Raw genomic sequence first — 16,293 nt, forward strand, 5'->3', positions numbered from 1 at the left:
GAATTCCTTGTTAATAATACCATAACTGTGTTAGTGAATTATGAATTATGCTATAATTTTACATGAGGGGAGGGGAGTCCAGATTTTTCATGCCAACCAGAATGGTAGCCTTATAATAAGTATATAGAATACATGTTTATACATTATAATTTGATACATAAAAATATCCAAAATCTTATACATTACAAAATTATCTCCTTGATATTTGATATCTCAATAAGGTGCTTTCAGTGATAGAACTAAACATTTTTTAAATAAAAAAGCCATGTGCTGAGCTTTTTATGTATTTATTTTTATTTTATTAAATTTGTTTGTAGCACATCTCACCTTGCAACCTTTCCTGTTTGCTTCCAGAAATGGCATTGGATAGCCATCCTATCTTGCTCCCTAATTGTACTGATGAAGAATTACTAGATGTTTGGATTTTTCTGGACACATTCAGGACTGAAACATGAGTTACCCAGTCCACTAAGCAAAAGAAATGTTGCGTAACAGACGACTCTAGAAGCTTCAAAGGGGGCTCCGCTAACTCTCTTAAAAACTGGCTGTGCAATCCAATCTACTCACAGTATTAGAGACTGTTTAGTCAATTCTAATCTGATTTGATCTTTTCAGGATTAGGTTTTGGTTAATCGCCTCGACTCCCATTGGCAGAAAGGCGGCCAAGAGATGGTAAGCATGACTAAATACCGTTCACCACCTGGAACCAAACCGGTGGCGAATATATATAAAATCCTCCACCATTTTATATATATATAAAATCCTCCACCAAAGCCGAAGACTTTAATCAGCCTATGTATGATCACAGGAAGCTACTAGATCACTTTGCCGCCGAGGTTTCCAAATCCAAAAAGAGGGCGGTCCCGTTTCCCGGTGCTCAGGCTACATGGTCCCGCCTCCAGGTCGCCTATGGGGCGGGCATGCTCAGGTCTGGCTCGCTGGCTGCTGAAATCCCGCCCTGTGGGGGAGCGTCACTAGTCGGATTGAAATGCACACACGGCGGAGGAAACATCCGCCCGGCTGCCTGCCCGCAGTTAACAGACTGCAAAGGTAGCGCGTGGGGCCGCATGCGACCAGCGGCGTCGGGGGTCTAGAGAGCCAGCGGGGAAAGGACGCGCGATGTGTCGGCCAGCTCTGACCAGGCTGCTGCTCTTGCATCTGCTCTTGATCAAGCTCCACAGCGCCAGAGGTGGGTCGGGCAGCGAAGGGGGAAGGACCGGGCGGCTCGGCTTCAGAGCTGCCGGGCAAGTGCGCGCCACGCGTTCGCCGGTGCCGGCTAGGTGCCGCTGCTAGGAAGCCGTGGAGGTTGCGTTGCGCGATCCCTTCCCGCGTGAGAGGGAATCCGATTGTGTGCAGGGTGTGTGTAGAGGCGAGACAAGAGCTATTGTGTGGCTTGGTGTCGCCTAGAGACCCGCGTGTGCAGGAAGAGCATCCGAAACGTCCCGGAGTAATTGATAGGGTGCCACTCGGTGCTCCTGGAGAGAGTATCTTTAAGCTAACCTGGAGGCGGACAGACTCACTTGCGATCATCAAAGCGGTTCCCATTCGCCATCTGCCCATTCATTCTTCGTTCCTCTTCTCCCGCCCCTGCCCCGGTTTAAATGCAACCAGGAATTAAGAGGAATAAATGCGCGACAGCTTGCCGTCGCCCCCTCCCCGCCCCCCTTATACGAGCAATACCCGAACGTATGTAGGATATTTTTTGGGGGTGGAAACGAGAGAGCGAGGAGACTCCGCATCTTTTCTGCGCCTTTCTTGGCTTGGAACGATCCTTTGTTGTCCACCTGCTTTGCCGACCTCCTTCTCATCCAAGGATAGGATAGGATCGGTCACACCTCCTTAAAAGTGGCATGCCCTGGGAAGAACGGCGCGTTCTTTGAGGGGAGACGCTTCCTCGCAAACACCCTTTGTGCGTTTTCTGGTGAAGGCGAGAATCGTGGCCTAGCGCGTTGAAGGCTGCCGGCTAAGAAAGGAATTGCGAGGGATCGGCGGGGTGCGTGTATGTGTGCGTGTGTGTTTTTTTTTTTGTGTCCGTGTGTGCACGCGCTTTTTCTCTTGTACATTTCTTTTCCCCGTGAAATTCGAAATACTGTATTGGATCTTCTTTCTCTCTCTCTCTCTCTCTCTCTCGCAGGCTCCGGGAAGGAGTGCGAAGAGAACCAGTTTCAGTGCCGGAACGAGCGGTGCATCCCTTCCATTTGGAAATGTGATGAGGACGATGATTGCTTGGATAATAGTGACGAAGCAGACTGCCGTGAGTAGGAGTGGATGGCCTTTTCTCTTGCAGGCAGAGAGGGGCAGGTGACTAGGTCGCCGGGTTGAAGAGAAACGAAAGACGGGGAAGCCGAGATTGTAGGGGGTGGGGTTGATTGTGGAAGGAGTCCTTGTACAACTTGTTCTCTGGTTGGAAGGCGTGGGATGAAATGCGCCTCCGGGGTTGTTTTGCCAGTGACAAATCCACATTATCCCAGTTGTAGGAAGAACTGGATTAGAATGCGTGTCAAAAGCGGCCCTTTCTGCTGAAAGGAGGAGGATTATATATAGCTCTACCCCTGTCAGGGTTTGTTAAAACCTAGTGGCGTTTCCGCGTTCCGTGCCGCGTTTGGAATAAGCAGCTGAAGAGAGGTTTTCTTTTCCCCTTTGCAAAAAAATAAAATAAAAATGAACGGGTAGAACAAATACCTGTTTCAAACTTATGTGGCAGGCATCCACTCTCTTTATGAATGGAAGTGCCTCTTCTGCCGGGAGTTTTGTGATTGGCTGCTGGAGAAATGCCAACTAGGTCACATGGTACCGGCTCTCCCATAAGAAAGGGGAGGGGGGGTTGAATTCTATTGGACCTACCTACTTTGAGACAGCCTTCCTTCCTTCTTCCCCTTTAAGGCCATGCCTTCCTGTCCTTTGCTCAGGGGAGGGCAGTTGTGGAAAGTTGGGCTGGCGATCTAAATTTACCCACTTAAAACCATTTATTATTGCTAAGTCCTGATGATAATTCTATTAGGATCAAGAATGATTAAGCTGTCTACTGAAAAATGTCATCTCAGGTGGGCTCAGTATCATGAAATTCAGTGGCATTTATTACAGAACGTGCAGGCATAAATTCACCACTGTCCTATTCAAATGCTTCCTGATCCGAAATGCAAAGAGGGTAGCTTTATTTATTTATGCTGTTAAATTATTCATTTAGTCAACCTGTGATGGAATTTTGTCCTTTAGGCAAACTTTTAAAGATTTTGAATAAAATATATCACGGATGATACATTTTCTAGATTCACTCTTAGCCTACTAACGAAACTTTTGCAACTGAGTCTTGTGGCTGGAACTGGGATGAACTGAGTATTAATCTGATAAGGGACTCTAAGCAGTGATCCTTATTACTATTTTCTCCTCATATTCCTAAAAATAATCCTGTGAAGCTGTGGACTGAGGGCAATTAGTCCAAAGTCACAATGAGACTAGATGAGAAATTTGAACCTGGTGCTTTCAGGCATTTTTTGAACTATTCCCTTATACATTTGTGGAATACTGATTGAATAGTTGTGTTACCTAGTTGTTACATAATGGTTGTGTTGACAAACAGCTGATTGTTTCTGAGTATTTAAAAATGCTTTGCTTGTTAATGGTAAAAGATAGTTTATTGACCAGAGAGAGATTTTTAAAAAACAACAACGATGTTGCTTCACTCTGTAGAGGAAACTATAAGGTTCCTGGTTGAAGATGAGGTTAAATTCTAAGGGTGGGGTTAAAGTTACTTTGACGGTTGGTAGTAATCTAGATAAATAAATACCATTGCAGTTTATGAGGTCCTCAGTGGTTGTTCCTGTCAACGACAAAGACTTAGCTTAGGGTGGAAGTAAATAATATAAAAATGCTCATTTGTGCTATTTATCCTTTGCTTCTCCCCTGCTGCCAGACACCTGGATAATCCTGGGCTATCTGAGCCTGGTCCTTGCAGTTGGAAAATAGATGTGTACTACAGCAACTGTTGCTCACCCAAGTGGGTGTTCTCCAAATCTCAGATTCCCTGCAGATGGAAAGATAAATATTAGTGCCACAGATTATTGCTTCCTGGTCTCACTGTCTTACAAGTTTATTGTATTATCTGGAAGAGAAGCAAAGCATTCCACTGTATCTGAAGTAGAAAACCCTGAATATTGGTGTGAGGATAACATTTTTATGAGCTTCTAAGGTATAAACAGCTGTTGCAGTTCAGTTTCATTGGGGTATGTAGTCATCCCTATGCAAACATTCTAGAATTTATCATACTGTTGATTTTTCAGGTTTACAAACACCCTCATTAAATAATTCAGAAGATACTTTCAGTTTTCCTGGATCCTCAGCCTCTTTTTCCAATTTCTCGCTCTTCCCCTAAAACTGGATGTGCCTGATGGAGCATAATAAAATTTAAATTACCCATCTAGTTTGCTCCACAATTTCAAACTGAGCTATGGGTGAATGTGTGATGATTGGGAGAAAACCTGAAATGGTAGAAACTGGTGGGATGAGAAAAAGAGTTTGCCTGGTCTTTTGGTTTTAAAAGCAGTTTCCCTGCCATCATTTTATACAGGATGCATGTACAGGATGTATATTGAATCATTGCAAACATGCCTTTAAACAGTCTTTTGGTTCATAAAAAGGACTGTCCTTTCAAAACATGCCATACTTACTGGTAAGTGGCGTTTTCCAACTAGGAAAAATACTTTTAATGATAAACTTCAGTTTGCTCTCTATATCTAATGACAGGCCTTTGAATATTGCTTCTCTTCATCCCCACTAAAGTTACTTTTGTTTCCTTTTCCATGTTTGCATGCCTAAAGCTGCTGATTGAAGTTACTTGTGGCTATATTACACAGTTGATTTATGTCAGGCTTAAAGGCAGGAATTCTGGGAGTTGAAGTCACACTTTTTACATGCTGCCAAGTTTGAAAAATACTGCTCTAGAATGAGGGGAGGGGTGCGTGTGTTTAAACATTTCAGCTCGCACCCTTTTTTTTTTAATTTTAAAGAGGGCTGTTAGGTAAAATGGGTTCTGGCCCCATCACTTGTAGACTGTGGCCCCAGTTTTCTGTAGCCTTTGGGCTGATTCTGGGGTGGGTGGGGGTCAAACTCACGTTGTCACGGCATTGTCACGTGATGTATCAGGACTTTTTCCTTCGCTAAACTGGGCGTGGCCAGCGCGTGACGCATCTGGCCTGCAGACCGTGAGTTTGACAGCCCTGGGCTGATTGAACAGCATCCTGATCTAGGAGAACTGGAAACAAAGCATCGCTTTTATTTATGTTTTGCTGTTTCAATTAGATATATAAAATGAATTGATACTTTACTAATAAACTATAAATTACTGTGGAGAAGGCAGCCTTTTTCCGCAGCAACTTTATAATTGCTGCTATTTATACTTCATTGCTTAGGGGCAAGCCAGAGGCAAACATTTACACTCAGAATCTTAGCTGCTTCAGAAACTTTAAATGTTCACTTGCTACATTATCTTTATTTCCAGAAATAACAGCCTGTATTGGCTTATAAAATAAATTACCCCTTGTAGGCATAGCTAAATAAATGTTTCCTAATTTAAAAAAGGAAGCAGTTAAAAAAGGAAGCAGTATATTTAAGGGGCATAATGAACAAATTATTATTATTTTTTCCTGTGGGGGAACAAAGCGGAGCTGGATTAGCGGACTGTACTTGCTGTCCTCCTTCAAAGTAGCCTTTGAACAGAGTCTTGCTGTTCCTGAATTTCCCACTTCCTGGCTGTCCCAGCGCTTGCCCGACATTTCAGCAGCCAACTATAAGTCAGTCCCTCCGCAGTTTTGCCCGTCTATGCATGATAGATAAGATACCGGCTATTAAAGATACCGTCCTCTCTGGGTTAGACTTTTGTGGAACAATCCCAAAAGATTTGAAGATAGTTCTGTACATTGTTGAGCCTAATATAGGGAAATTGAAGCTAACATTATGATTTGATGGAAAGAATGTTTGTCAAAAAGTTGGTGTTTCTGTAACACGGGAATGTGCAGCTTTTTTAATGGTGATCTGCACTTCACAAGGGAGTGATTTGTTGAGGACCAAATGCCAAATGGATGTTTTGACCAGAACAAATGGGTGCTGTATGACTAAGACAAAAAAATGAAATGTGACACGATTTTATTTGCAACTAAATTAAATGCACTTAGTGGCCACTCTCTAATAATTGTTTATGTCTCCTTAAAAATGATCATCTAATGACTCATTTTTGGAGGGGCAAGTGGACCACACTCAAATGTTTTGAAGGGATAGTATGAAATGCTGGAGTCTTATTTTTGTACTTCTGAAAGATCAGAGACAAGTTTCTGCAAAAGGATATCCTTAGTTTTGACCAGTGGTTCTTCTGATGCCATATGGTCAAGAAACTTTTTCTTCCACTTCTTTTCTTTCTTTCTTTTTTCCTTTGGATGGAGTGGGAGGAAGAAGGAAGGGAAGGAAGAGAAAACCTGAAGGGAAGCACACACAATTATGCCACCAATTTTTGTTAGCTATGCTTTGTTAGACATGAATACAGTGATGTTCTAACATTTTTGATGCTTATAAAATGTAATAATTTCAGTTCCTGCATTGAATTAATGCACAGTTCTGCTGTGCTCTGTGCAACAAGCAATTTAAAGAACAGTGGCCTGAAACCAATTCAGTCTAATAATCTTTATCCAATTTGACCTTGGAAAATTCCTACCACAGCAGGCGTCCCAGTTGATCTGGTATTTTAGACTGTAGCCTGATTGGCTTAATGGTTTATCCAGTCCAGAAGGTTAGCAATGGTTGATGAGGCAGTCATAATCAAAGCGTGCAGGTTATCAGTTAAAGTTAGAACTAAAATCAGTCTGTACATTCCTTCCATCTCCCTTCCTCTGGTTTATGTTAATTATAGTTAAGCATTATTTCTGAACTAGCATAAGTACACTTTGCTTTTAAACTAGGGGGAGATAAAGAAATTTCTCATCATGAAAACAAAAAGGGTTGTAACTATTTTACTTCCTTTGCAAACAACAAGAAAGCAGTTTATCACTGTGGCCTTCTGGGATTCTTTTTTTAATCTTACAACTTTGATGGTGAGATTCATCGTGATCTCCCATCTAAATATTTACCTACGTATTGTCCTGTTTAGTTTTTTGGGATTAACCAAGTATGATAGAATGTAATCCAGAATTGCAGGAGGGATCTTTCCCAGAGGATAAAGAGACAGCTAAACTTAGAATGTCCGATAGGCAGGCACCTCAGCAATTCACAGGGTATATTGAATACTTATTGGAGATAATTGTATTTGTCTGGCAGGATTCTGTTAATAGGGCATCTGACCAAACGCCAAGAAAGGCCTGCTCGCTCATTCAGTACTGGTGCAGGAAAGCCCCAATGGGATATAAGAACTACTGAGGAGGGGGAATTGGCTTTCTCCCTCTTCCTGCCTTCCAGACATTCAAAGCTGTGACTCTGAACTACATTTCATCTCACTAAGGGTTAAGTGAAAGAATTTCCTCGTGTTAGAATCTACAGCACGAGGGTCAAATTCAAGGTCCGTGGGGCGGATCTGGCCCGCAGGGCACTTAGATCTGGACCATGGGGCGGCCCTAGAAACACTGAAGGATTGGCCTGTGGTGCCTCTGCCAGCAAAAACGTAGCTCGGGAGGGCTGCACATGCCCTTCCAAGCTCTGTTTTTGCTGGCGAAGCACTACAGGAAGCCGTTGCAACAGAAAATAGAGCTTGGGATATCTGTGCATGGTCCTTGGCACCCTGACCATAGCCCCAGCCCCCTCCCAAGATCAAACACAACCCTGATGCGGCCCTTAATGAAATCAAGTTTGATACCACTTATCTACAGTATATCCTCTTTGCCATAATAATCTGAATTGAATTGCTAGAAACCTTTGCTTTGAAATGGCCATGGCGATGTAACTTTTGAATGCAAAGCCAATCCTAGAGATCACCTTCTTCTATGAACTGCTATTAATTTCACTAGATTTTTTTTTATTCATTTGATGTTGGCTTTCATAGGCAGTAGCCAAGAGAGGTGTTAGTTGTTGTTGGTAGTTCTTTAGAATATTTACAATTGAGAGCAGCTGTGCTTTATAAGACAATGTGATCCTGATTAAAGAATTTTGTTTTCTTAAGCAGAAACACCAGTGATAAAAGCTTTAATGTCCTTGGCAAAGCTGTTAGGAAACAAAATATTCTAAGAGAATATGTATTATTCACATTTGTGCTGTAGATATGAATAGGTTTGTGGGAGTGACGCAGTTTTAGTTAAAAGAAGACATTCAGATTTCTCTGTCTCCCAACAACCTTGCAGCAGAGAAAAAAGATAATTTTTACCAGGGACAAATTATTTTGAGCTAGTCAATGCCAAAGAATGAACTTTATGGAACAAGCTCCGGATGTACCTCTTTATATAATGTTTCATGCCTTTGAAATATTATGTGTTTCCTATGGCTTAAAAAGGAAGGGCCATGGATTCCAGAAAATAATGACATATTTCTTTGAGGAAGCTGGAACAAATGTTTTCAGTGTAGCTACTACTGCCACATTCTTCTATTAGTATAGCTTGAACCAAATTATTTATGGTAGTCTTCCACATCTGCCTTCCTTTGGCAGTTCTGATCCAATGAAGATTCTTTCCTTAAAGCATCTAAAAAAAATTCTGAATAAGAGATAGATTCATTCCAAGGAAGGCTGGTTAAGGAGTTATCTTCTTGAAGGCTAGTGATAAGGATATACAGGTAGTCCTTGACTTATGTCCACAATTGAGCCCAAAATTTCCATTGTTAAACCAGACAGTGGTTAAATTTTATGACCTTTCTTGCCACAGTTGTTAAGTGAATCACTGCAGTTGTTCAGTGCACTTAACACGGTTAAGTGAATCTGGTGTCCCCATTGACTTTGTCAGAAGAAAGCAAAAAGTGATCACATGACCCCAGGATACCGCAATCATCATAAATGAGGCAGTTGCCGAACATCTGAATTTTGATCACATGACCGTGGGGGTTGCTGCAAAGGAGGTGAGTGTGAAAAACAGTAATTAGTCACTCTTTTCAGTGCCACTGTAACTTCAAATGGTCACTGAATGAATGGTTGTAAGTTGAGGACCATCCGTACTGCACAACTTTGCTTTGTGCTTAAATTACATTTGGTAAGCCTCTCTCGCACTTAAAGCACTTATTTTGTCACCTGGCAGGTGTGATCTCTTTAATAGATTTTAATTTACTGGGATACAAAATCTCCGATTTTTCTTGAAGCAGTTTTTATGTAAGAAACTTAATGTTCTGCATTTGGTTATTTAATATAGATGAAATAAAATATGAGGCACTCTGAGTGTGAAACATTCACAAAAAAATAATTGCTACCAACCTGCCTTCCATTGAGGACCTGTATACTGCACGAATTAAGAAGAGGGCTGTGAAAATATTTACAGATCCCTCACATCCAGGACATAAACTGTTTCAACTCCTACCCTCAAAACGACACTATAGAGCACTGCACACCAGAACAACTAGACACAAGAGCAGTTTTTTCCTGAAGGCCATCACTCTGCTAAACAAATAATTCCCTCAACACTGTCAAACTATTTACTAAATCTGCACTACTATTAATCTTCTCATTGTTCCCATCACCAATCTCTTTCCACTTATGACTGTATGACTGTAACTTTGTTGCTGGCAATCCTTATGATTTATATTGATATATTGACCATCATTTGTGTTGTAAATGTTCTACCTTGATGAACGTATCTTTTCTTTCATGTACACTGAGAGCATATGCACCAAGACAAATTCCTTGTGTGTCCAATCACAGTTGGCCAATAAAAAATTCTATTCTATTCTATTCTATTTCCCTTTTGTCTGCAGTTTTCCTCAACTTCATGTCCTTCAGATATATTGGCCTTAAGCTTCCATAATTCTGAATCATCATGGCTAAAAGGCTTGTCCCAACTTATATAGGGAGTATCTGATGGGGGAACGTTACTATGATGAATGATAAGACTGCATCATGTTGATCGATGAATGGCTGTCTTGATTAAAAGAAAGCAGTTCAAATTCTCTTGGGTTAAACCAGGAAACCAATGGTTCAACTGTGGAACAGTTATCTTCAGGCAATCATAACTTTCCCCTCTTTTTTGTCTAAGCATGTAGCATTCCCTATTGATATTTTTCTCATAGATGGTTACTCATGCTTTGATCACCTACTCAATGGATTACTGCTATATAACGCATATAGGGCTGCCCTTGAAGAACATCCAGAAGTTGCAATTTGTCCAGAATTCAGTGGCACCGACAATAATGGGTGTTTGATTACACTTTTGCATGAGCTCTAGTGGCCTCCTGTAGACTTGCTGATGCAATTTAAGGTGCTCCTTGTCACCTATAAAACCTTTCATAACATACTTGGAGGAATGTCTCCTTCCAGGGATATCTTAACTTTCTGTAGATATGGAAAGAGGGACATGCTTTGTGTCTCATGAATTAAAGAATGTCATCTTGCAGAACCCAGGAAGTTTGCCTTTTTGTTGGGGTATCTGTCCTCTGGAACACGTGACCACCAGGATTCAGATTGGTCCTTCTAGCTTCTGGAAAACATTAAAATATTGATTGTTGACCCAGGCGCGTGGATGGAGCTATGAAGTTAGCGAAACCCAGATGGGTTGATATTATACTTATTATATTATATTAATATTACTTTTTACACTTAATTTTGATTTGGTTTTGAATTATCTGTTTTATATTGCAGTTTCCATTTCCATTTCAAATCACTATGGAGAAAAAAGTGGTCATAGAAATAAATGAATCTCTTTGAAAGAGATTTTCAAAGTAATGGGCCTTGACTGCATTCCAGAATTAACTTCCACAAATGGTAGGAATTACATTACTTGTGTAGTAATTTGCAGCCACAGAAAGCTGTTTATGAAAGTGCTGTTCAGGTAAGTGCTGAGGAACTCAGTGTGGTTCTGTAAATTCAAATTTTGTTTGTTTGTTTCTACCTTCAAGTCAGTGTCAGCTTACAGTTTTCTTGGCAATACCGTGTTTCCCCGAAAATAGGACATGTCCCGAAAATAAGGCCAAGCCTGATTTTTGGGGTGGGCCTAAATATACGCCCTCCCCCCAAAATAAGCTCCCCCTCACACACACACATACACATGTGCACACATAGGCCCCTCACACCCCACTCTCAACCCTTTCAAGGCAGCCACATCCCTGCAAACTCCTGCCCTCCTTGCCCCTTTCACTGCCCGTGGCACTGACTGTAGTCCTCAAGCTCCTGCTCCTGCGACATGGTGGCGTCCCACCCGCTCTCGCCCCCGCACTGCGTCCACATAGCCTGTGCTACCAAGCGCCTGCCACGGCAGCCCCAGTACAAGCATTGCCGCCCTAGGGCTTCCTTCGCAGGGCGGCCACCGGCGGTCAAGCTCAGCCATGGGTGAGGAGCATTGGCCATGGCTGGGCCAGCTGAGTTGTGTCTGTTGGTGCTGTCCTTGGGACTAGAACTCGCTGTCTACCAGTTTGTAGTACAGCACACAAAGCTTGGCTTTTTCATGCTAAGTGGTGTCTTGTAATCAGCTAGCTGGCAGCATTTAGCTCACCTTGGCTTAATCAGGGAAGCTAATCTGGGTCAACATAGTTAATCCTTGGTAAAATACGTGTGGAGCTCTGCAGTGATTTTTTGGGGGGGGAAATTCGGGAAAAGGAAGAGAACTTTATTTGAACTCTTTAAAGTAGCCATGTCTTTTCCTGGTACTGTGTAGCTGCCCTCTGAAGGGCAATCTTAAGAGTAGGTTTGGTTTAAGAGTTGTGACAGGTGCTAATATGCACCCATAAACTCTCTGAAGCACTTTTCTACTTGTCAGTTCTAAATACTGTGCAGCCCTAATAACTAGCATGTGACCAAGGCTATTGGCCAAACTGCTAAGTTGAAAAAGATTCCGGAATGCTAATGTGGCAAACTACTTCTGTATTGCGCCCAAAACAATTACAGGAATACATTTTGCAATCTCCAATTGTGTAAGCTTGAAGTACAGTTTTTTAAAATTATTACTTACAATATATTTATTATCATAGGCATTGTATACAGCTCTGGGTATATTAATACTGTATTGTAACTGATATGGTTTCCTGCAAGATCATATGTATGGTTGAGGTAGGAAAAGTCTTTGAAGAAGATGAAGGCAAACCTTACTACATGGAAAATATATTGATTGATAATCCTGCTCAGTTTGATCTATCCAGATATCATTGAGGAGCTTATATTTTTTTCTGGCTATTGTCCGTTGGTGGATGCTTGGAACTTATCAGATTCTATGTACTGTACAGATGCAGCTTCTGCCTGAATGACCATCCATAACATAAATGCCTGTTTGCTATTTTCCTGCTATGAAAAGGGGAAAATTCAAAGCCAATTAATGTCCTCTCTTTATAAGATTGCTCATTTTTGTGGCAGATGATAGTCATAAACAGTAATTGCCAATTATTATTAAAAATATTCGAATAAGCAAAATATTACAGAAAAAAAACCAAATTTTATTTCTGCATTCTACCATGCATCACTACAGTATATTAGGAGTTTCCAAGCTGAAATGCTGATATTAATTGATTTTTCGAATATTTTTAGTGAATGTCACTAAACATGTTTCAGTTTTACTTTATAAATATCATGGTAGGGATGGGATGAGAAATATATGAATTGCAAGATTGATGTGGCCCTAAAACATCAAATCAATGGTGGGTTGCTACCGGTTCTCCCCAGTTCGCAAGAACCGGTAGTAAACATTTTGAGTAGTTCGGAGAATCAGTAGTAAAAATTCTGCCTGGCCCCACCCCCAATCTATTGCTGCCTCCCAACTCCCAGCTGATCGGCTGGAAGGAAAAAAACTCAGGGCTCACTTGACAAAGAAGAGAAATAAAAACCCAAGACACCCGTCGCTTTAAATTGAGAAGCCAAGAAGCCTCCCAACTGATTGGCTACAATGAAAAAATCAGGACTCACTTCTCAGCCAGGATATCGCTTGGCAAAGAAGAAGTGGGGTGGGGGGAAACGCTGTCGCTTTAAATTGACAGAGCTGGAAGCTCCTTTCTGGGTGAGCTGAACAACAAATTGGATAAGTGGAGGAATTCTTGTATGGTTCAAAGTTTTAGAAGTTTTGGAGTTTGTGCAACATGGGGCTTTTTGTTTCTAAAAAGGTTTGGGCGATTTCCATTGTGAAGTATCCTGTCTTGAATGAGTTTTCTGTCTGCTTGTTAATGGAGCCGAACTTCTGGTTTCCACCTCTAAGCACCGGTAGCTGTTTTCTGCTTACAAAGTTTCCTTTATGCAGCTGGCAGAAATGTGGAATTCCAGGCAGGTCTCCTGTTAACAGCTTAATTATTTCTTAATTATCTAGTAATATTTTATTTGGGAAATGAAGAAGGGGGAGTTTGTTGAAAACTTCTTCAGCTTCAATCACAACAATACAAGAGCAAACAATAGATTTAAACTTAATGTTAACCGCTTCAATTTTGATTGCAGAAAATATGATTTCTGTACCAGAATTATTAATGCTTGGAACACATTACCTGACTCTGTGGTCTCTTCTCAAAATCCCAAAATCTTTAACCAAAAACTATCTACTATTGACCTCGCCCCATTCCTAAGAGGTCTATAAGGGGCGTGCATAAGAGCATAAATGTGCCTACCATTCCCTGTCCTATTGTTCCTCTTCATTATATCCAATTAATATAGTTATTACATACTTATGCTCATATATATGCTTATATATTATATAGTTATTTCATGTTAATGCTTATATATACTGTTATGACAAAATAAATAAAATAAAAATAAAAAAGTTTGATTCCTTCCCAGAACAGATTAGTGGGGTGGGGAGGGAATGGGGATTTTGAAGTAACCTTCCCTGGAGTGGGAAGGGAATGGGGATTTTAGGCTTGCTGTCAAACATCAGCCATAATATTAATGACTGTTTTGAACAATATGCAGGTTGTATTACATGAATGGCTATTTTATATGTGAAATTATGACTGAAACCTATATAGGTTCACACTGTCAGGAAGTTTGTCTTTAGTTTTAGGTTGTTTCTTTCTTTGTTGAGTTTCTATCCGTTGCTTGTTTTGCCTTCTGGTGCTTTGGAAAATACTTTGCCACTCCCCACCTTCTTTCTAGCAGCCCCTTAAAACCCGTTGCCTATCACACTCTTGGGCAAAGCATGTGAGCCATTTCCTCCTTTCAGTGGTCCATGAAAGTGCATCTATAGCAGAGGTCTCTAACCTTGGCCACTTTAAGACTTTAAGACAGCAAAGGCTGAGGAATTCTGGGAATTGAAGTCCACAAGTCTTAAAGTGCCCAAGTTTGGAGACCCCTGATCTATAGTATGTAGATAATAAAGTTGAAAAAAGGTGAACAACTTTTTTGCAGAACTATAGATACGTTGAGGCTGGGTGTGACAAGGAATGGCTGGGAGGGGAGTGGCCAGGCAAGGTACTCCTTGACGTGAGTGACATTGAGTTGGCCACACCTACCCACATGACCATCAAGCCATGCCCACAAAATAAGCCACGCCCACAGAACAGGTAGTAAAAAAAAATTTAGAACCCATCCCTGCATCATATATCTGATTACAGAACTGATACGGCTATCAAGATGAATTTTGAGGATGCTCTTTCCCAACTTGGTCATTCAACAGTGCACACTTCACTGCTGTAATTGTATCCATCCTCCTTGATGCTGTTCTTCTCTTTCCTTCCATTCTTCCCAGTATTACAGGCTTCTCAAGAGAGCTAGATCTTTCTGTAATGTGTTCTGAATTATGATAATTTGAGCCTAGTCTTTTATATCGTGAATAAGAACTCTGGATTGATTCATTTTATTACCCGTTGGTGTTTGTTTGGCTATCCATATTCATATCCAGGATATCTCTAGCCGTCTTCAGCATAAATATCTAAAAGCATCAATACTCTTTTTCCTGCTTATTCAAATCCAGTTTTTGATTCCATAGTGTCTCAGGGAAAGCTGTTGCTTGTACATCTCTAACTTTGTAGACATAGATGCATCCAAACATCTAAATATTTTTTAAAAGGCCTTTTTTGATTTCACTGCACATTTCTTCTAGTCCCCTACCAATGAAATTCAGGACTTCAAAGCAATTTCTGATTCTTGATTTTCTTCTGGAAAATGTTAGGTATATGTTCAAGTTCATATCATAGAAAGTGGGTGACTTTGTAATAGTCTAATAGATATTCAATCACTGATTCCATTGTACCCTTCCTGGCAGTGATTTGCCAGGTCCTTAATTTTTGTGTCTTGAATAGTAAACAGTAGGATCTTTTGATGAAAGTATCCAATTCCAATCCATTTCAATTTTCTTAAGACTAAGATATCAGTGTGTAATTGATTCTTTTGATCTTCTACCGTGTTGAGCTTTTCCGTGTTCGTGCTTCTTATATTCTGTGTTGCCACTGTAATTCTGTCTTGGCAGCTTCAGGATTTCTTTTCCTGCATGGAAATATCAGCAACTAGACATCCCACAATTTTTAATCTTGCTTTACATGTATGGCTCAGAAAAGGCCTGATGCTGTTTGCCTGGAAAACGAGAAAGCACGGCCTCTTGAAAGCAAATATTACATTATGATGCGGACTTGCTGATCAGGGATTTGTATGGGGATCAAGATGGTAGTTGGCAGGCTCAGGAATGCATTAAAAAAACACAACAGCTTTTTTTTTTTTTACTGTGCTCATAAGTCTCTTGGAATGTGGTAACTCAGAAGAAAACACTAAATAAAGATTTTTTAGGAAATAAAATTTTTTATTAGAGAGCGTGATTACTTCTAGGTCTGTGCTGAAGGCTTGTATTGCTACTTGCTTGAACATTGTAAAGTGTGCTTTGTTGGAACAGATAAAATTCTTCATAGCCTTGAGGACTATTTTCATTTCGTTTCACTTTTTTTCTCTGGCACGAAGGACTGATTCCAACTCTTTTGGTAGACTCCCAGATCATCTTCTGTGTACTTGAGAAGATATAAAAAGTGATGATCCTAAACTTATTTCAAATATTTATGTAGTGTTTGCTTCTTGAATGTTGATATAAATTTGAGTACACGACGTTGGGAGGGGAATGTTGATTGTTAGAATGCTTGTGAAAATAAATGCAGTTTGTAAACATTCTGTATTTTATGAAACAATGGTTGGAAGCCATTGCCTACGGCAGGGGTGTCAAACTCAAGACTCCCATGGCCTGTTTTGGCCAGCAGGTTGCTGCAGGAGGCATCCATCCCTTCTCTCCCCCTCCCCCA

The 16,293-nt window shown here is 40.9% G+C and overlaps 1 protein-coding gene across 1 annotated transcript in view; it reads left to right on the forward strand.

Annotated features, from left to right (window-relative positions):
• Positions 1-1,007: 1,007 nt before the first annotated feature.
• LRP8 (LDL receptor related protein 8) overlaps positions 1,008-16,293 on the forward strand; it is a 236,734-nt gene continuing 221,448 nt past the window's right edge. Inside the window, exons 1-2 of the mRNA XM_058175134.1 lie at positions 1,008-1,189; positions 2,135-2,254. Coding sequence (XP_058031117.1) covers positions 1,120-1,189; positions 2,135-2,254 — 190 coding nt within the window. The 5' untranslated portion in view covers positions 1,008-1,119. The remainder of the gene's footprint in view (positions 1,190-2,134; positions 2,255-16,293) is intronic.

The sequence above is a fragment of the Ahaetulla prasina genome, chromosome 3 (genome assembly GCF_028640845.1).
Source record: "Ahaetulla prasina isolate Xishuangbanna chromosome 3, ASM2864084v1, whole genome shotgun sequence".
Taxonomy (NCBI): domain Eukaryota; kingdom Metazoa; phylum Chordata; class Lepidosauria; order Squamata; family Colubridae; genus Ahaetulla; species Ahaetulla prasina.